Source organism: Aplidium turbinatum, chromosome 18 (assembly GCF_918807975.1).
Source record: "Aplidium turbinatum chromosome 18, kaAplTurb1.1, whole genome shotgun sequence".
NCBI classification, from domain to species: Eukaryota; Metazoa; Chordata; class Ascidiacea; order Aplousobranchia; family Polyclinidae; genus Aplidium; species Aplidium turbinatum.
This window is the reverse complement of record NC_137489.1, coordinates 3,334,964-3,358,116: the sequence shown is the minus strand read 5'-3', so window position 1 is coordinate 3,358,116 and position 23,153 is coordinate 3,334,964. Positions and strand designations below refer to the sequence as shown.

The 23,153-nt window shown below is 37.0% G+C and overlaps 1 protein-coding gene across 1 annotated transcript; it reads left to right on the top strand.

The window, feature by feature from the left end:
- LOC145787568 (large ribosomal subunit protein uL24-like) lies at positions 1 to 12,671 on the top strand. The gene is made up of 3 exons (XM_082599335.1): positions 1 to 188; positions 11,568 to 11,708; positions 12,505 to 12,671. Exons 1-3 carry the CDS (start codon positions 21 to 23, stop codon positions 12,628 to 12,630), a joined length of 435 nt encoding a protein of 144 aa, XP_082455461.1. The 5' UTR covers positions 1 to 20; the 3' UTR covers positions 12,631 to 12,671.
- Positions 12,672 to 23,153: the final 10,482 nt, after the last annotated feature.

Here is a 23,153-nt window from a genome sequence, read left to right as displayed (position 1 = left end):
AATTCTTGTTTTATCAACAGATGAAGTTGAACAAACTCAAAACAGCTTCTCGGAGGAAAAATCGAAAAGCATATTTCAATGCTCCATCCCATGTTCGGAGACAATTTATGTCCTCTCCATTGTCTAAGGAGCTACGACAAAAACATGGAGTAAGAAGTATGCCTATTCGAAAAGATGATGAAGTTCAGGTACCAGTAGTTTGGTTTAATTTTTGTTAATTTGTTATTTTCAAGTATCATAATATTTTAGAAAGTGACTGTATCTATGGATTGTCCAACCACTCAGCAATTACATTTCAGCTACTGACAAGTCAGCAAATGAAGTTTACGTGCTCACGTTGGACTTGCTTGGTCATCGCTTGCCAAACTGAGTTTGCTGACTTGTGACATGTCAAGTTATGGCTTGCTCAGTTGTTACTTACTCAGTTTCATCATTACCAACTTCAGCCACTTGCTCAAATGTTGCTAGCTCAGTTGTCACTTGCTTAGTTGTCGTTCGCTCAGTTCACAATTGCTGACTTGTATCTGTGGCTGGGGTTTTTTTTCGCTGAGACTTTTTGGTCATTTGTCCGAAATGACTTGAAAAAATTCGGTCATTTTTTATTTATTTTGGTCATTTTTTCTGATGAAAATATTTCCTTTGAAGTAGCTGATACAAACGAAAATTTGCACTTCCTGACTAGCTACAACATTAAGTTTTGCTGAGAAACGTTGTCGTGTTTTATCTGAGAAAATTTAGAACAGACAAACGTTACTTCCAGTCTTAGAAATTAACATATTTTTACTTTTTCAAAAACATTGTCGAGGCCAAACGGCAAAAGTTGAAATTGCCTCAGCAATTGCATGTGAACGTTTATTACGAAAAAATTGTACCAAAACATGTAAAGCGAAAAATATATAGTAGTCTATCACAACCGCACTGTTTGATTTGTTGTGATGTAATAATACCAAAACTAGCGATAAAGCGAGCAACGCGATACGCACGCTGTTACAGTAATTAAACGTTATATAACTCACGGGGGAAAAGTAAGTTAATTTTGGGTTGATTCAATGTTCGAGGCAACACAAATCGATTTAATTTTCCAGGCAGTTATATTGCGTAACAACAGTACCCAATAAGAAATTTACGTTTGTTTTACATTAATTCGACATCTAGTGACGTTGAATTATCATAAAATAACGTTTTTCCTTACAATTGAGATACCGCGAGCAACACAAAGTCGCAAGGCGTGATAAGGAGTAGATGCTTGAACTAATTTGACGTCTACTATCGTTGAATCAATGCAAATAGGATGATATTTTGATAAAAGATTCAATTCTCCCAGCTGGGCACGTGTCTAAGCGCCGGCGAAGTAACCCAAACAAAACATCTAGCAATAGTAAGAGTCTGATGTAGTCCAAGAAAATTATATTTTTGTATATAATCTTTTGGTCCTTACAAGCGCTCCTGTGGCCTCAGCATATTGCCAACGCTAATGCGCCATTCACGCATCTGCGTCTGCAATCACCTCGGCAAGTGCCGATTGCTCACGCTAATTTCGAAGACTGACTTCTGTATTTGCGTTATCACATATAGTAAGACATTGGATCAACGTTTAAACACCAAGTCTACGTCTTGTATTTCCGATTGACAAAAAATCGCACAGGGGCGCAAGAAGCTTCTTTGCAATCACTGAAATCGATTTGAGCGCGTACATATTTTTTCGGACATTTTGACCGAATTGACTATATTTTTTTCGGACATTTTGCTAAAAAATCGGTCAATGACCGATAAATGACCGAAAAAAAAAACCCAGATCTGTGGTGCTGTACAAGTGTACATATACCGGTAGCTGTTCAATACTAACAGATTACTATATTTACAATTCTGAGCATGAGCACTTATTTTGTAATGTGTATTTCATAAACATTTTTGCCGTATTATGTGTATTAATTTAATGTTCAAATAAGAAGGACATGTGTGCAATTGTCATGCAACATGTTTTTATCAGGCCTTAAAACTCGTGTTTTTTTCCGGCAGCCATCGTGGCCTACCGAGAGCTCCTTCTCGACGGCCAAATCTGCGTGCTTGGAGGCCAAAATACAAATAACGATAGCACAAGTAAATAGAATTATTAAACTCGCAACAAGGCCAAATTGAACACTTAGTGTAACTGTTGAAGTCTGGGCGACGTCCTGCTATAGAATCGTACCAAGCAATAACTGCTTTATCGGGATTGTAATTCGGTATTGCGGGACCATCAATTGTTTCAACACTAAATGGTTTCAACTGGACACTAAATTGTTTCAACTGCTCGCTGCTCAGTAAATTGTTTCAACTGCATATATACCGCCTTTCATAAAACCTGACCGTTTATACCGTTATGATGCCACCATCAAGGGTGTGAAGTCACTAACCCACAGCGGGAACATTGTGTTTTCTCTTCGGAATGTCAACTAACCTACCGAGACAACAAAATCCGTCATTTTTACATTGATTCTACGTTTGCACGCAGTCGTTAAATCAGGGTAAAAATGACGAATTTTGCTGTCTGGGTAGTTCTCCTCTTTAACAACGATTCAATGTCCGACAACAACATTGAATCGACATAAAAACGACAATATAGCCAGCCGATGTAAATTGGCGCTTCGGATTAACACATTGTTAAAATAAATGTCGGGAATTACAAACAAGGCTTATAGCTGTGATTGCAGCTGGATATTTTCCATACAATAGTAAATGTTTCCTTACAATACAACAGTTGTGATTATGATGTGCTGACCTAATTATGCGTCACTCTTTGATACTAGATATTCTCGACAGTGAATCCACGCTCATCCATATTGTTGTGAATCCATATTGTGAAATTAAATAATTAGCTAGAAGAATCCAGCGGCCAAAATGGCCAACTGAGGAGGTAGCACCGGCGGTCATTCAAGCACTACTTAGCGGCCATGGCCGCCGGCTGCTTTAAGGCTTGTTTTATGTTTAAAAAATATGCAATAATACTGGGGAGCTGGTTGCATGTCTTCACACTCATAAATGCTATTGTGTAATATATGTCATAGCCTGGGGTTTTTTTTTCGGTCATTTATCGGTCATTAACCAATTTTTTAGCAAATTGTCCGAAAAAAATATAGTCAATTCGGTCAAAATGTCCGAAAAAATGTGACCAGTAAATGTGAAAATGACCAAAAAATGTAAAAAAAAGAAAAAATATGACCAAAAATGACCGAAATAAATAAAAAATGATCGAATTTTTTCAAGCCATTTCGGACAAATGACCGAAACGTCTCAGCAAAAAAAAAATCCCAGGTCATAGCATTTGAGATTAGAATCACCCTAGGCATAGGCTCTAAGATGATGTGTGTGAACAGCTTTCAGAGGTGGTGGACAAGTCTAGGCCCTGGTTAATTTACCAAACTCATACATTGAAATCAACCAAAAATATAGATTAAGCCTACTTTACCTTCAATACTGTTCATACACTTCACTTTATATGTCTTAGTTTATTCCAAACTTTGACCTATATTCACGTCATAGGCGCTGACTTTTCAAAAAACCTTGGGGGGGGGGGGGGCGAGAAAGGTAATGACATCACAACCATAACGCTAATTACTCAATTAAAATAGTCTTTGATTAAGCTTACTGTCTTGTTTATATTGACACCTAGGTCGCAAACCAAATATATTAGAACCGCTGCTTGAAACGATTAGTTTTACGCATACAGTACGGCTAGTTGTAAAAATTTTGTTATTGTTAGCTTATAATTCAGTCTTCGAAGTTAGCATATTTTTACTTCAGCAAAAACGGTGCCGAGGCCAAACGGCAACAGTTGAAATTGCCTCGGCAATTGCTGTAAACGTTTATTACAAAAAAGTTGTAGGCTTCCACAACTTGTAAATCAAGAAGCGAAAAATATAATAGAATAGTCTATCAAGACCGCATTGTTTGATTTGTTGTGATGTAATAATACCAAAAGTAGCGATAAAGCGAACAACGCGATACCCACGCTGTTACAATAATTCATGTTAAATAACTCAGGGGGGTATGTTAATTTTAGGTTGATTCAACGTTCGAGGCAGCACAAATCGATTTAATTTTCCCGACCAGTTGTATTGCGTAACAACAACGCCCAATAAGAAATGACGACGACGTCATTTTTTAAGACGCTTGAAGACGCAAAACTGCCCGTTCATCAACGCGTGATGTCATATGATCGGAAGCATTACTTTTCTTTCCTGCCGAAGTACTATTTATCCAATTTTGTACTATTTTTTTAACTGGGCCCCGTAGCTTTTCTAATTCCGATTTGTTTCCGTCATAAAATTCTTTACAAATTTTGTAAAATACTGCACTAACTTTTCCTTCTGTTCCCTCTGTTTCATAACCTATAGCAGATAAATTCCACTTTTTAACTGTATCTTCTCTTTACCATTATTTATATTGACAATGACACTGGTAAAGAACAAGCATTCGATGAAAGAATAACTTATTGCGTAACAATTAAGCCAGGATTTAGTTTATAAGGTTGCAAACTTTTTTTATAGTTCACATGAGCATTGTCAGCGCATAAAATTGCACCTGTTGTTGTTACGATACCATCATCATCATTTTGTTCCTTCCTCGTCTGGAGGGTTGGATACAATGCGCCATTGTTCTCGACCATGAGCTGTGCGTACTGCACATTCATAACTTAATTTTGTCCATTTTGTGATGTTTGTTGTCCAAATCATTCTTGGTCTGCCTTTACTTCTTTTACCGTTTATCTTCCCTTCTATTAATGATCTTTGTAATGAATTTTGCCTTATTGTGTGTCCGAAATACTTCAATTTTCTTCTTTTGACTGTTTGTAAGAGCATTTTGCTTGAATTGAATTTGGAGAGTACTTCATCGTTAGTGATTTTTTGTTTCCATGAAATTTTTAACATTTGCCTGTATGTCCAGAGCTCGAAGGCATCGATCCGTTTCTCCATTTTTTGTGATATTGTCCAAGTTTCAGAACTGTATAATAGGGTCGACCAGATATAGCATTTTAAGATCCTGAGACGAGTTGATAAATTTAAACGTTGATTGGTTAAAATATTTTTCATTTTTCCAAATGTAGTTCTTGCAATTTCTATCCGTCTAAGAATTTCATGGTCACACCTCCCATCTTCAGTTATTAAATGACCAAGATATGAAAAAGATTTTACTTTTTGTATAATTTTATTGTCAATTATAATTTGGAGTACTGCGGTGTCTGGTGATTTTGAGATTATCATTGATTTGGTCTTTTTAGTGTTAATTTTCATATTAAATTCTTTACCAATTGAGTTAACATTGTCCAATATTTCTTGAAGATCTTCTTGTGATTCAGCCAACAGAACAGTATCATCAGCATAGCGTAAATTTGTTATATTCAAGCCACCAACTTTTACTCCTTTCATATCATCAATTGATCGAAAAATCATTTCTGTATATAAATTAAAAAGACATGGAGAAAGTACACATCCTTGGCGTACTCCACGCTTGATATCAATTCCTTTAGATAAATCTTTTTCCATGCGAATAAATGCTTTTTGATTCCAGTACAAATTAATAATAAAACGTAAGTCTTTGCCATTCATACCAATATTGGACAAGCAATGAATCAGTTTCTCATGGTTAACTCTATCAAATGCTTTCTCATAATCAATAAAACATGCATATACATCTTTATTTACTGCATTGTAACTCTCACAAATTGTTCTGAAGTTAAGTATACCCTCTCGTGTTCCTTTACCAGTTATAAATCCACTTTGAGTCATGCTAACCTCATTCTCAATAGATTTTCGATTTCTTAATAAAATTATTCTCAACAAAATTTTCAGTACATGACTGATCAAACTTAATGTTCTAAAGTCACTGCAGTTCTTTGCTTTGGATTTCTTTGGTAGTCTGACAAAAACAGTTTCATTCATTTCTTTAGGTATAAATCCAGTCATATATATTTCATTACATAATTTGTGTATGCGTTTTAAACTTATGCCATTGAGTGCTTTTAGCATTTCTGGATAAATGTTATCCTTTCCTGCAGCTTTATTACATTTCAGATCTTGAATGGCTTTCTCAACTTCAGATATCAATATTTCTTCTCCTTCGTTATTGGTAATTTCAGGCATACATGTTCTATCATCATCATATAATTCTGTTACATACTCTTCCCATCTACTCTTTATATCCTCTTCCTGAAATAACATTTTTCCCCCACTATCCATGATGCAGCTGTTTGCTTGTTCAACTTTCTTCAAACATGTTAGCTGTTTAACTTTATTGTGTAATTCAAGTGACTTATGAGATGCTTCTAGATGTTCTATTTCACTGCATTGATTTTCCCACCACCTTTGTTTAGCATCTTTGCATAATTGGGATATTTCCTTATTTAAAGCTTTATATTTCTTGTGATTATTGAATTTGTTTTTCTTTCTCTGTTGCATTAAGTCAAGTATCTTCTCAGTAATCCAAGGCTGTTTAATGTTTTTCCTCTTTGATGGTAAAATATTGGCAGCTGCATCATTTAAGGTTTCTTTAATTTCATTCCAACTTCTATCTATAGTTTCTTGTGTAATTACTTGAGGAATTTCTGTTTGCTGTAATAATTCAAATTTATTGTTTACTGTAATACTGAATTTCTCTCGATATTGTTCATTTTTAAGCATATTCATGTCCATATGTTCTGACATATTTGTTCTTTTCACTCTTTTTAGCTTTATTTGGATTTTCATAACAACTGGATTGTGGTCAGACATTATGTCACATCCTGGATACGTTTTAACTTGTCTTACTGCATTTCTGAACCTATGGTTTATCATAACATAGTCAATTTGATTCCGAAATTGATAACCTGGACTTTGCCATGTATACAACCGCCTAGCAGGATGTTGAAAAAGAGTGTTCGCTATTACTAAATCATTAAGTTTACAAAACTCCAGCAACCTTCTTCCACGTTCATTTAAATTGCCAAATCCATAACGACCAGTTGTGGGATATTCATGATGATCACCCACTATTGCATTAAAATCGCCCATTACTATATTAACTTCTCCACTTTTAGTATATTTAAGTACATCCTTTATTGACTCATAAAACAACTCAATCTCTTCATCGGTATGTTCTTGTGTTGGTGCATAGATTTGTAATATATTTACATTAAATGGTGCTGCAGACAATTTAATCATCATAACTCTGTTAGAAATTGGCCAAAATCCAATGACTGAGTTAGACATCTATAAAAAACCACAATTAACAAAGCCCGCGTTAACCTATTACTTACATGTATTCGACGTCTGTTGTGTGGTTCGTTGTAAAAGCGGCGCTATCGTTTCTGATACAGCTGGACGAGATAACGGAAGGCGAAGCGCAAAAAGGAGTAAATGCTTACAATAATTTGACGTCTACTGGCGTTGAATCAATGCAAATAGGGTGATATTTCTATAAGCGCTGGCAAAGTAGAAAGTAACCCAAATAAATACATTTAGCAATAGTAAGATAGAATCAACCTCCTAGTCTGGCGTGGTCTGAGAAAATTAGGGTTATTTTTGTAATCTTGTGGTCCTTACAAGCGCTCGTGTGGCCTCGGCATTTTATTGCCGAGGCTAATGTGCCATTCCTGCATCTGCCTCGGCAATTGCCGAGGCTAATTTCGAAGACTGTATTTGGAACAGTTGGAAAACAGGCCAATTCATTTCCTTTTCGTACGAGTGAATAACAACGATCAAGACAGTGAACTTATCGAAATAAAACGCAAAAAATCATGATCTCAAGCAGAGTGGAAAGTGGAAACCCGCTATCAGTTTTATTAACCTCGTTTTGTTTCTTCTTTCGTTTGAGACTAGATCAAATCAAATTTCAGGGCAGGTGATGGAAAGCCAGGTGAGTGTAGCTTCGTCCAGCGTTGCTATACCATGCGTTCCATTTGGTGCCTTATAGATCGGACATTTGAGAACGACATGGTCAGCAGTTTGTTCTTCCGCGCCGCATTCGCAGGCCGGTGAGGGAGCCAAACCCCACTTGTGCATGTTGGAATGGAAGCGACCGACTCCGGTTCGGATTCTGTTGAGCTTGACCCAAGTCGGCCGAGGCAGGTCCATACCAGGGGGGCGCGCCACTCGTTTTGCTAATTACTTACCTTCACAGCGTTAACAACGGCGAAGTGTTTTCTCTTGTTTTTTATCAAAAGTCTTTACAGTCTTTTTCGAATACCGTATATACTTGAGTAAAAGTCGAGATGTTCTCAAGTGATTTTCACCTCAAAAAGACAGGTTCGACTTACATAACTGGGACAAGCTGTTGTCTCCAGCTCGCCAGTTTTCAAAATGAATGTATTTTTGCTGAGGTAAAATCATCGCCGACGTAGATTGCGGAGTGTGAAATGGCGTCGGACGAAGTAAAAGTTTTGAATATGTTTATTTGCAGTGATTCAAACTTAATTTTCAAATTTAATGATTTCTTGTCAATTCTCAACTTTATGCACATGTTGAGCAATATGCAAAGCTCACAAGACAAAACAGCAGAAAGAGCTGTTTTAAGAGATCCATTTTTTTATTTTTGCGTGTAGAATATAATCGTTCTTATTACGTAACATTCCATTATTGTTGAAGTCGATGTCAAACCTTAACGGCCGCATAAAACAATTGTGTCAGGTTGGCTGGGTGATAATAGCGGCAAGTGATAATGCAGGCAATATTTGCGACCAAAACCATTAAACACCTTTTCTTTTATCGGATTTCGATTTAATTCTCACACATTGCGAACAAAACAATGCGTTCTGTTGAATCATAATTGATCTCACAGCGGAAAGACCTCGTTGAAAATAGCGCGTTTAATTTTGCTGGTTTACTGATGTTGCAGTGAATAGTTACGTGACATTTCCAAAAGCGTAAGTTACTTTTTATGCTCTATTTTGAAATTTCCTCACCTTATGTCAATGCCAATACTTAGATGAACCATCAAATGGTAGTGTCGGGAATAAGCTGTTCGATTTCTACACGGGAGAAGGAAATATCACCAATTTTCAGCTCAAATTTAGGGGTTCGACTTATGCACGAGATCGACTTATACTCGAGTATATACGGTAGTGCAAGAGTGCATGTAGATGAGTGTATGAGATGTTTTCACAATATATAGTCAATACAGTGCTTAATTATTAAAGCAAAACACGGATGTCAGTTTTGAAAAATGCATTTTTTCTTTAAGCTGTATTCACGTAATTGTTCGTTGTGTTGTAGTTTCAACTCGATAAAGTTTGCTGAAATCGATTTCATGTTTAACGGACGTTTGGATCTAACGGACGTTTGGATAACTCGTGAAATGGGATTAAACATTCAACCTCACATTCGCTTTTTCGCTACCACGCGTTTTGACTTTGAAGTTGCTCCTCGCGCGGGAGGATAAGCAGTGTGAGTGTGAGCGTGCGTGCCGTACTTATTTCAGTAGTAATTCACGTTTCAGAGAAAGCTATGTGATCAACTGCTGTTTTGCGGGCAAGAGCAACGTAGGCTATTTTTCGCTTTCGGCACTCTTTAAGTTTGTTTAAATGATCTAAATCTCTTTCGTGAAGTATTTTATCTTTGAAACACCACTTGTAATAGCCATTTTTTGCCCCTCAACCATAAATTTACGGGGGGCGCCGGCCCCCCCAGAAGTCGGCGCGTATGATTCTTGTAATTAGCATTTATGACCAAAGCGAAGACATGCCTGCACCAGTGCACCTGCACTACTTTGGTTTTACAATTTTTTAATCCTAACCTTCAAGGTTAAGTGAGAGTTTCAGTTGGGTTTAGAAAATAGTAATTTATCAAAGGTAAAGCAGTCAAGACACAAAGCAGCTACTTTACCCTATATTTTAGTCGATTCCAATCTATTTATGACATCATGTCATTTTTGACCAGGGCTGAAACTTGTAGACCAGCTCCAATACCGGTAGCTATAATTGGTACTGTGCATAAAATGAGTGAATACAAAATAATTAAGAATATTTTTTATCACAAACTTTCTACATTTATTTTAATCTTAAAATGAGCTTCCTTCTAATTCCCCCCCCCCCCCCCTGACAAAATAACCGGTCTTTGCACACTTGAGGATTTGACACGAATTTGCTGACGACAAACTTTCTCCTATGAATGTCCTATAAATGTTTTGCTTTGAAGTTTAGTCCAATTTTTGCAGTGACTATTCTTACCACAATGGTAGGCAAGACCTTTTTTAAAAACTTGGTTTAAATTCAAAGATTCAATAATCTTGCTTTTTTGCTGTGCTCTACTTTGTCTTTTGTGGTCTGTCTGGTTCTGAGTTTTTTTTTTTTGGTTATTTATCGATCATTGACCGATTTTTTAGCAAAATGTCCGAAAAAAATACAGTCAATTCGGTCAAAATGTCCGAAAAAATATATAGTCATGACCAAACATGACTAAAAATGATAAAATAAATAAAAAATGGCCGAATTTTTTCAAGTCATTTCGGATAAATGACCGAAAAATCTCAGCGAATAAAAAAACCCAGGTCTGATTGTTAGTTGTACTTTAGGTTGTCACAATGAGCACCTTCCTGCATCAGTTTTGTTTCTAAATTTTTTGAATGAGGATTGTTTTTTACTTTTGATTACGTTGAAATTGGAAAAAGGTCGGATGATAGTATCAGTATTTCTTTCTCATTTGCTTATTTAAAAGTTTTAGAGTTCTTGGATAAACTTGTGTAGTTTCGCTTAGTTGAAGAACATTGCAAGCTAATTAATTTACAAGACTGACAGCTTAAAAGACTTAAAAAATCTTTGCATTACATAACAAACATGTGGGTGGTTTTATTCTTCCACGCTTCTATTTTCATGGCCCACCTTCTATACGCATAACTACACAGCAGCTGCAGAGATAAAAATGGCACGCTTGAAAGCCAGCCTTCAAAGGTATTGTGACATCGCGGAGATAAAAAGAAAGTCTTCCAGGTTAAAGTTCGTTTGCTGCTTTATGCAGAAAAATGTTTTTTTCCTACATGCTCTCGGACAAACGATGACAATATTGTATTTTGTAACACAGAACTAATAAACTCTTTAATTTTAACCAGAATTGTAATCAGTTGGTAGGATTGGATCAGTTGCAATGTACGCAGCACTCCCACTTGGCATAAAATAAAAATCATAAAATTTTACTTGATTTGGAAAAGAACATAAAATTTTGACACAATCATCAAAAGTTTTGTAACTAACAGTTCCAACCATGATGACAGCATACTGATTTGTGTACCTATTGTGACGCCGTCTGTGGATTGCACTGATTTAGGATGATATGTGGTGGTGTAATCAAGTCCAGCATTGCCTGTGGAGCTGGAATTAGAAAAGTAGCATATTATGTTGTCTACTGAAAAGCTGTATGTTTGCTTTGGCGTGATGACTAGCATTGACTGTTTTTCTGTTACAAAACATCAAGGTCTGATGTAAAATCATAAAAAAGAATAAAATTTTGATAAAACATCATAAGTAGCCAAAAATTTTGGACTTTTTTCGCATGAGATTATAAAAATAAAATAGAAAAATTTTGAGTAGTGGGACCCCTGTAAATGTGACTTTTCTGCAGGTTGTTCGAGGCCACTTCAAAGGACAACAAGTTGGAAAAGTTATTCAAGTATATCGAAAAAAGTACGTCATCCACATCGAGCGTATACAGCGAGAGAAGGCTAACGGAGCTACCGTCCATGTTGGAATCCACCCCAGCAAGGTAGACAATACTTGATGTTACTGTGTTTTAATGCTTTAAAACTGACGTCTGACGGTTTGATATTGTTTATTACGTAACGCAGTTGCATTATAAATGAATTAAGTGCATTTTTGCAAAAGCTTTAACTTCCGCACATCCCACTGTATTTTATACGTTTTTTTGTGGATTTAAATTGACCAAAACGAGACAAGCTTCAACTTGTCGTGGCGTTGAAACTGTGTAAAAAATATCAGCTTGTGTTTCCTAAACTTGTCACATTCAACAACTGCCAGGGAATAGGGATAATCTAATGGGGATGTTGTTTTATTGGGTGAGAAGTTTAGCGTCGTGCAAGTCCAAAAAGTTTGTAATGAATTGTTATGCACTCATCAGATGAGCGAGCAGTGGCACTTTTGAGTGTCTTGCACAAGAACAGGGCCTCAAAGTGACTTGTATGGGTATCGCAGGCTTCTAAGCTCCTTTATTTTTCCGGCGTCCAACCATTGCTTACCAGAGCTTCTTTCCGGTGGCAAATTTTTGCACCCTGCATCCAAAATAAAGTCCCTTAAAAATTCGTATTTTTAAAAATCCGTCAACTTAACGCTTTTTCGTCAGGAAGACAAGAAAAACTTTTATTTCATCTGTTGTGAGAATAGGGCGATGCAGTATAATTCCCAATGCAGAAACACTTGTATCCTAACTAAACTAACTTCCACAACAGAGAGAAATCAGCAAAATACTTATGTCACTTTCACCATTGCAATCTCAATAACAATAGTTTACTTGTTCGATAACAACAGGTCTGTATCGTTTGCAGGTCGTGATTTCGAAATTGAAGTTGGATAAAGACAGAAAACGTATCCTTGAGAATCGCGCACAATCGAAACGAGCGGAAATCGAAAAGGGAAAACACACAGAAGAGAGTGTTGCCATGGAGTCATAAATATAATGCTTTCAATACAAATGAGTTTATTGGTTTCATGCAAGCAAGAAAGTTTGGGTATCAACAAGGGGTTGCCACTTTAACAAGTCGAAATTCTGCCACTGAAATTGATTAGAATGAAACCGCCAACCAATCAGAAGCTACGGTTTAAGTGACGTAAAAAATGGCGAAAAGAAGATGATAGAAAGCAAATTAAGTGATGGATTTTTTGTCAGCTGGTTGGCTTAAGGGTTAGGGTTAAGGCTAGAAAGTAGTCATTTCATTGACGCGGGTTCGATTCCCACTACTGCTATTGCTCTTTTTCTTCTTTAATTACCAAATAATGTTCAAAACAAGCATTAACTCTCTGGATGAGTGCTAGAAGGATCACAATTGGACGGCAGCCTCTTATAACATGTTCTGATTGGTTGGCGGTTGCATTGTAGTCAATTTCAGTGGCAGAATTTCGACTTGTTAAAGTGGCTACCTCAACAAGGAGAGGTGTGCTAGGTTTCCAACAATAAAATTTGAATTCCTTGCAGTGCGATTGAGGTGAAGTCAGTGCTCACCTTGGGTTTGAGGCCGCCGCAGGTCATGGTACATCCAGGCGCAGCAACTAATGGATTATAGTGCACATCTAGAAACCCGTGACGACGACTGAATTACCAGTATGTCAAATTTCATATCGTGTTTTAAAATCGCTGCTTCTGAATAAGTTAAACTGCTCCATTCTGTTGGTAACGACATTAAACCAAGTACGATGAGATTAGATTAAATTTACTCGAAAACATCAAGTAATGCGGAAGGGCCGGCGGTGATGAACAAATGCTAGTATTATGTGGTCCAGATGTGTACAGGAGGCGGGACTTAGGAATATTTAGCAGCCTGAGTCCAATTTTTTACCAAGGGATATGTATATATATTTAACATGAATGTATTTACGGTTTACTTTGTGCAGTTGTTATTTTGGTGTACTTCTTGTATTTTACAAAGCTGTCATTTTTTCTCTTAAAAAATGGGCTACCGTATGCTTTTCTTTTCATGACAGAGGATAAGGAAGATATGGGTGTTCTACGTAAAAAGTTATAAAAAATCTAGATTGTGGTTTATGTTTTGCGTTTGGAGTCAATATTCCTAAAATACTTGGAGCAGGAGTGGAATTAGACACGCAGACGTCGGAGTGGAACAGGAATCAAGAAAACGCTGTACACCTCTGATGTGTTGAATATCCCCACCTAGCAGCGAGTTTAGAGACTTCATTTGAACACGCAGAGGTGTTGTTGGAGGCCACTGCTGTGATGACGTGCTTCACTACTCTTTACGCCGCCGGTAGGTGACGCTCTGGAATTTGTTTAGTGCAGGTCTTGAGTCTCAAACCACCGGGTCGCGCAAAGGTTGCGAGAACACACGTCCAAAATTGCCGTCAAGAGTGCAAAGTGCTTCAAAGTAGGCTATGTCCTTAGCCACAAAATTAATTGATTACAACAAGTGCTGTCATGCACTAAATAGGCTACGTACAAAAGAATATTACCCACAATCTGTTATGTATCTACCAAAGCAGTAACGGATCAAAATAAGGGAAACTTGGTCACGTAGCCTAACTCCCTATCAAAATCGGAAATACACTTAAATTGTCTACATTGTTGTATAATTTTCTCTCTTGCTCAATCCCATGTCCTCAACCAAAAGGTGGCACTGGATTCAGCATTAAATTAAAAAAATTGCAGTGCTGGTACCCCATAAACATTGGTCGTGAAAAACACGTAAAATTCTGAGGAAACTCGTGTAATAAACGTATATTTCTCGTGTTTTTACGAGCCAATGTTTATAGGGTAGAGTTTTAAGGGCCTTTCAAAAACTATGATACTGATGAAATATTTCAAAGTAAATAGCTTGCTCACCAATCACCTAAAAATTGAATTGACCTATTTCAGGTAGGCTATGAAATGAAATGTTCGTTGTAGCCTATTGTATACGCTAGCCTATTTATGTGAAAGATAGGGGCACCTCAGACGGATCTTCGAAATTTTACCGATCACACAATACTTCTGTAAGTGCCAATCTTCAACAAATAAATTATTGAATTCCTTCTGCAGTCGTGAAAGAAAATACATTCAAAAAAGTAATTTCAAGTAAGCCCATATAGATCAGTTGGAAATAATGGATGGAATAATTCCCCGACAACAACACTTCAACAATCGGAAACTTTACTCTGCCAATCTCAGTAACCGGCCATGCGTTTAAAGCCTCTACTGGTACGCGAAACTACCAGAAATAACCTATCAAGGCGTTGTCAGTCCGAGAATGAAGATTCAAAAACCAATCAAATACAAGGTGTGCATCTAAAAAAAAATTATTATTTGGCTTAAAATTGCACATAAAGCGGTCAAAACTGCTTTAAATTAATCACAATTTCCTGGGGAACAATTCTCTCAGACTCCTGCTAAGCTAGTTTTTTTTTTATTCGACTTTGACTTTGGTTTTAGCAGGGATATCTAAAGAAGGGGCTTTTTTTACGTCTGACAATAGAAGGGCTTTTGTTTATCGTAAATAATCTGTGTTTATCATAAAATGACAATTGGCACCGATAGTAGTTTAATTAATTTTGATATGATAACTTGCATTGCGCTATTAGCGTCAGGCCTGGATATTCACAGCATGCTCATGGTTGCTTGTTAATTCAACTACCCATATACTTGCTTTACATCTAGCCTACTGCAAAGGCTTTGTTAAAAAAAAACAGCTTACTGGTAACTTTTCAACTGTCTTTGTCAACAAGTATTGTTTAAATATGCTCTACCTAACATTTGCTAACTGTCTTCTGTAGCTCATTGTACCAGCTGCACTACAAAACTTTCTACGATTTTAAAAAGAACCACATGTTTTAAGCACTACAAACTACCGCCCTGGTAGTGTCATGAGAATAAGGCAATCGCTGCTAGCCTTCATATCCCCTTCTCTAGATATCCCTGGGTTTTACAAGTCTTCCTTTAAAATGTGTTTAAACCGCTATAAAAAGAAAAATAGACCGAAAAATATTCTAAATGTCAAACTTCGTTTTTCCTATCGCCTGTCCGCGAGGCTATTTTCATCTTAAAACCGGTCCGTGAGACAAAAAAGGTTGGGGACCACTGGCATAGCAAACTAAGTTGTAACTGTTTAAGCTGCGAGCTTTCATCAGCAAGAGTTTATCATCAGCATCATGTTTTTCATTTCGGACTATCAAAGCAAAGAAATAATACCACTTTCCACAACATAGAAGGGGTCTGGAAAATGGGAGAAGCAATAAAACACGAACGTTAAAGCGTTTTCGAGAGAGAAATGATTCACTAATTACAAAGATGTTCGTGACAATATAATGCACAGCAATCACATATGCGATACAACAGAAAGCAGTGAAGGAACATATAGTCTTTGAGTCAGCTCCTCCCCTTGTTTTGACATGTCGTCAAGTGTCTTTGCCGAAACACAGCCGCGTGCTCTAGAGCGGTGTCGAACTTAAGTCCTTTCGAACATCTGGCAAACGCACCATTCGGCCACACAGCCGACCAAAGTTGTTTGAATGTGGTTCTCGGTATAAAAAATGTTTGAGCATCCCTGTTGTAAAACTAAAGGCTATTAATTTATTTGAGGGACAGTGGAATACGGGACAAGTCACTTTACTGATTTTTGTTGCGAAATGGACAGCTGGAGGGTCAACAAGAACTTCAAAAATTAGCAGAAATACAAAACGGTTTCTTTGCTTTTACGTAAATTCATTCTCATCAGATGAATTGCTTTATTCTGCTTGAAATTGTGGGTGCTAGAACATCAGCAGAATCTTACTGCAGCAATGTAAGGCTACTTATCGTTACCACTGTTGCCTGAAGTCTATTGCTGCATTATCATGACTTGAATAATATTAAATAAACGTGATATCACGTATTTCCTACATTTATTTTGGCGATACACACTTTGTATACACGCGAACAGGTCACATGCGCTGCATCTGCCACCTGGGTATGCGACATATGGCAGCATAGACCTCAAGCTGTAGTTGCATCAAATTTTGTCATAACACTATCACCCTCCAGTTGTCCATCTTACTTTTGAGTGAGCAATTCCCCATTACGTCACTAACAAAATAAAATAAAGGAAAAAAATCCATAGCGTAGCTATGGGCTTCACATGTATCCGGGCTTATTGTAAAGGTCAGCAAGAAATAATAAAGATTGTAATAATAAATACTACTGAACGAAGACATAACACTAAACAGTAATTTAATAAACACAAAATAACGTAATCAAAGAAAGTCATTACGAGCTAGCCGCTAGGTAGAGCTACATATTAATTGTTTATTCTTTACTTCTCACAGGCATGTTAAAAAGTTATCTAGAAATTGCAAAGCTTGAAATGACAGCCTAAAAATAAAACAATATGGCGGAACGTCATAGCCAACGGCGAAGTATTTACCGATGGATCGGTTTTCGCCGCCGCTGTCTTCGCTCGCCGGTTTATTGTATCTCATTTTCGTTGGTCAATGCAGGACAGCGGACTGCCTGTTACCAGCAAACCTGTGTTTGCTTGTGGCTTTTGAGTTTGTGATAATAAATTTATAGCGACTAAATAGATGTTCACAAATTTTGGCCACCTTGATAGAAACTTGAAACCTTGTGTTTCTTAACAAATTTCCAGCTGATTCGCTTTAACATAAAGAATTTTCGTAAAACTACGTTTTATTTTTGTTATCAAAAAAATGTTTAAAAACCAACAATCTTAACCGCCAGTCACTGAACACAGTTTGCGTGAGGGCATTCACAACCAACAGTAGCCCCATCATGACAAACTGATGCATAGCTGAATCGGGAAAGAGACTGATTTCAGTCAGCAACATTATGGCATCGATACATATAAAAGCAACACAAATGTAGATTAACGAAGACAACATCTTGAATTCACTTGAAAAGTTTTTATCGTTTGCCTGCACCTCCAGACAAGCGCCATTTCTTTTCTTGTATAAAGGGACTGCAGCTGCATAAATGATGATAGCGTGTGGAATCATAAGTCCAAATCGATACACCATGAAGTTGGTCTCAGATGTTGCCACCTGCCCCGCATTTACGCAATCACTTCCTCTTCTTTTAAACCAAATCATAAAAGTTACATAGAATGGTAAACCTAACGTAAATATAACGTTATACACTGCGCAGAAAAGACGAAAAAACCGGGATGATGGGGAAGATAGTTGCGTGAAACCTTCCACTTTATAGCAAAACGTCAGCTGAAGCCATAAAACAAGGCAAGAAATGTGTGGAGACATTTCTTGGGCGATTCTACTGAGCTTAATAGCGACGTTGCATAAGCTTTTGGCAATCAATAAACATTTGGCAATTGTACCAGTCAAAAGCACAAGCAGAGCACACGCATATGCAACATCCGCCAAGAAGGTGTATGTTTGATATTTGTTAGGATCGTTTTCTGGTCCTTTGTCGAGTTTCCAACGATATACAAAAATAGAAGTAAGCAAATATACAGCAAATGCAACATACACAACTGCAATGGTGCCTATGGTGAAGTGGTGGGCTCTGGTCAGTGTGTGTGCTTCCACAGTGCCGTGGGTACTTGTTCCAATACTGCTGTTTGTCAAGTTCATTTTAATGGCAAAAAAGTCCTATCAATAGCCTATTTAATGTTTTCAATCGTAAGAAAGCATTTGCAATAAATAAATATTTTATGCTGTTTCACAGCTGCAAAACAAAGGTGTGAAGTTTAGTTCCGTAAAATATCTTCTATTTTTTTTTTATAAGCGTCCACTTAATTCGTTTTTTGCAAGGCTATGAATCACAAGCGAAACTAGTTCAGCAAGCAGCAGCCTAAGCTATGAGATGTCATTTAATTGCATATACAACACTTTATCAGTAAATAGTAGCGAAAGAGTGCCTAACTGTCTAAAGAGTTTCAACCTCAATATCCCAAATAAATCAAATTAGAGCAAATTGAAAACATATAGCCAGCCATATTAGACCTATACACTTTAAAACTACTTTTAAACCTTTTATTTTCACTATTCATTAACTAGGCCTACCATATTTTCATCGCCTGAAAAGAGAACATGTTTCCCCAGATAATAAAATGCAAGTAGAATTTTACGTTGAAAAGATTTCACGTTTCTTTTTCTTTCTTTTTTTTTGGATGCTCATAGACCTATTCCCTATGCAGTAAAAAAACAAACGCAAAAAAAAACAAGACAAATTTATTTGTCAAATTTGGCCCATGAATATTTTACAGTTCCCTTTATGGCCTGATTTTTTACATTCTGCAAGACTTTTCCAAATTTTGATAACTTACTTTTCCTTAATTTTTACTGGTTTTCCAAGGCAACAAATTATTACCAGTATTTTACATAGAGGAACCCTAATAATATAATCTCAATACCATGTAGCGTAGCGAAAATCCTGGGCTGGGTGAAGAGTTTTCTGAAGGGAGCTGATTTGTCTCATTTATATGCAAGCTCCGGACATAAAATTAAACACTAAGATGAACTTGAAATGTCAGTTTATTAATTTTCTTCCCCAAAAGGTGGTTTTACTGGCTTGCCGTTTATAGTCTCTTGACAATAGACTAAAGGCTGCATCTCTATGGAAAGCCTGCTATGTAAGACGATTGTATGCTATAACCAACTCTAAAGATCTCTAGTGTAGGACAGCCTTCGCTTTGCATCTATACCACTTATTCAATGGACTAACCATCACAGTATGTATATCTTGATTCGTTAAAAACTATTAAGTTGAATTGACAAACCAAAGTAAATCACGTCCGTACTGAACTCTTGTAGAGTTAAACTTGTGGGTAAAGTTCATGGCCTATGTTCTGGTGCAACTTTATCCCTGTAATAAATATCGAATCCATATTAGAAGTTCTTGTCACAAAATGAACTCGAAGGTTAAATAACAGAACGAGCCAAGTCACCCAAAAGTAGTTTTGAGAAAATGGCATTTTAAAACTTTAAAATTTTAATTTCAAATTTGCAGTCAAACCACTCTTTTTTACTGTGTGACTATATTTTGGACCTATGGCGGCAAGTGGGCAATGATGACAAAATGAGCTATGTCACATTAGCTCATTTTGTCAATAGAGATGGTATAGATGCAGAAGCGGCACAATGAGCTATGTAGCAATAGCTCGTTGTGTCGTATAGCCCTCTGGACTTAGTTTAAAATGAGCAGTCAGTTCTGAGAAACCTGTTCAGTGTTCAGGCTAGAACTTAGCTCTTTCTGTCAGTAAAAATACGGGGCTTGAGAAACACTTTCCAGTATCTAACCACAAAAAATGCAAAAATGGACTTAGCTCGTTCTGTTATTTAGCCCTCGAACTGATCTTAGTCGAGCTCCAAAACAAATCAAGGCCGGGATCTTTGTTACGCTAAACATGTTCAACATTTTTGTTCTGAGTAGCACGTATCGGCGATGGATACTGCGCTTTATGTTATTAGTAGGCTACTTTTCCATTTGCGGTGGGATAGTGCAGCAAATGCGATAGCTTTCCAATAACGCAAATATAGTGCAACACTCGGCAGAAGCTGGCCGTTGATAAATACCGCACTACCCAAGATTGCTGAAGGAAAGGCGGCCGCGAGAAGGGAGCTGGCCACCCTATACTCTAGTTAGTGCTGAAGGCTAAGTGTGATTAGAACCTTTGAGTAGGCAGTGATGGGCATTATCGGCGATAATTATCGGCGATAAATTTTTATCGCTTATCGTTATCGCTCAATTATTTTTTCAGTTATCGTTTATCGTTATCGCCAAAGGCAATATTTGATTATCGCCGATAATCGCCGATAAATATTATTTCGGATCAACACACAAGTGGAAGGCCATGAAAAATAATATTTTTACTAGCCACCTAGTTAATGAAACTAAAATTGAAACCAGTTCTTCTTCAGTGTCTGAAGTGTGTGTGCACAGGTCGTTGTCAGGGGAAGGGGCACGTCCCCCCTGCAGCGACGGCCCTGACAACACAACAATTTTTAGAGTTGCAAATTGCACTGCAATGAAATGCATGCAACAATTCTTTTGTTGTTTTGCTGCAGCCTGCAATCCGCAATCGCGAGTGAATTTTACAATTAAAATGTAAGCGCACAGGTGCAAAGCTTCCTTTGAAGCAAAATACAAAGTTTGGAATTTTTTTATGGTATTTTCATTTGATTTAATTATTTTGCCTACTGCACGTAAGCGGCAGTGTAACTCAATTGATAAAAGCATCCAACTGGTATCTGAAGGTATAACTATAAGCACGGCGGTTACCTCAGTGTGATTCTGGATCAAGAGGTTGAAGATTCAATACCCACAGCCGCTGTTGCGATTCTATTCATGCATAACTTACAAAAAGTTTTGTTCCTTTACAGTATATTATGTTCGATTTTTCGTCATGTTGATGAAAACAGTTCGTGCTGCATGGGATGGGGCAGCGCTAATCAAGAAAAAAAAATTATCGTTATTGGAAATTATCGGCCATAACTTTATCGTTTATCGTTATCGCTTAACTTTTTTTTGATTTATCTTTTATCGTTATCGCTTTAGGCATTTTTCGTTTATCGATTATCGTTATCGCTTAACTGAAAAATGAGTTATCGCACCCAACACTGTGAGTAGGCTACATTACTACTGACGACACCACTTTCTATCGCAGCTAGAGTTTTCTGTAAGATACTGTCAAGGTGCAACATCGCTTAATGTGTAGCTCCCCTGTCACGGTACCAGATACACAAATGTCTACTCAGACCTAGTTCACAAAAAATACCGTTGCAATATCTGATCTGACAAAACATAGCCTATCTGTTTGTATCTGATTTATATTGCATTTTACTTGACAAACTTGCCATGTAGATTGACTTCCTTCATAACCAGATAGCTATAAATACCTCTTCAAGTACGAGAAACTGCCAGGATTATGCTCTCAAAGAAGCTTTTTCAGTCCGAGGATAAAGATTATCTCCATGAAATCAATTATTGATCACTTATATATCTTTTTTGTCATATTTGTTTAAAAAATTGGATAAACGTTTCTTCTTCAGCAGCCGAATTTCCTGATGTGTGTCTGCTGCACTTCGTGCAATAAATGACAAGCTAATTTCGTTCAACATCCTACTTCAGCACACTCGAAAAAGCAGTTACTTGCCAAGTACAATAACCTCTAAACACACTCTTAATTATTTGTAAGTAACTTGATTAACATGACCAATAAAAGTTATAAGATTCCTTTTCTTCGAATACCCGAACTCGATTTTGGTAATTACAACGTTGAGAATGCGCTTCGTTTAATGAAAAGGTGCTGTAGCTGGTATTTATAATTTGCAAGTGTAATTATAACAACGCCTTTGGCAAATAAGTTTTATTAATTTTCAAAACCTATTTCGGGACAGGCTGTATTATTTTTGCCGTAAGTATAACGTTTTGAATCAAAACAATAACTATACACCATAATAAATTACGGAAATGGTTAAGCCTACACACTTTTCACATGTCACATTGAAGTGGAAGGGCTCACAGCGGAGACCACAATAAAAAATCAAACGATTATCATAGATCATAGACTAACAACCCAGTGTTACCGTTTTTAAAACAAATTTGAATATTAACATGTTGATGCCAACTTTTAGTTTAAAAAATTTGTAATTATCATTCTGACACACCCAATCGGACATTAAATTCTGGGCTTACCAGAGAGGGAGGTGGAAATAATATTATTTACTTAAGAATGCTAAACCACAAATTAGAACTCTTGTATAATGCTACCAAGCATCTCACGACCTAGATTGTTGGCATGCAGCAAGATTGAACTTTGCCCAACAATTTTTGTCAAGATAAGGTTATAATTTAATGTTTAACTCGAAAGAAGGCCGATCAATTCTTGTAGGTGCAAGCAAAGAAAGCATTTAATTAAAAGGGTTACTCTCAGGGGTTCATAGGCCACATTAAATATTCACAACATAAATTAGATTGCGTTTCAATTGTCAGAAATCAATCTGTTGAATCAACCAAATCGTTTTTTATATGTCACTAAGCATTAAAAACGGCTTGTTAAAATAATTCGTGTTTGCAGTCGTAAACCGGTTGGTAAGATTCTCTTGTATATATTGGTATTGGTGTTTCAACCGTTATATACAATCTGTATGACAAATATGCGATAGGCTATGTAAATGTTTAGATATTCGGCATACCACAGTAGCCTATAAACGATAATTATTACAGTATATTTATCAGATTTTTTGAAATCAATGCAATGAGTCACTTGTAAAATGCTATATTTGCGATGCATGAATATTGAATAGTTGTGTCAGTGTTGTGGGGCTCAAGTTGTCAACCTCCTAGTGGTGACCCCTGGACTGGTAATTGATTCTTGCAATCAAGCGAATGGCAACAAATCGAGACAGCAATTGTAGCTTACAGAGCTCTATGCAACCCCATCCTGTACAGAGTGATGCCGACCCAGAGCATGCGCCCTTCATGTCTAATAGCTGTTCAAGGCGGGCAACTTCGGTTGTTGTATGGGAAGGCAACACCTTG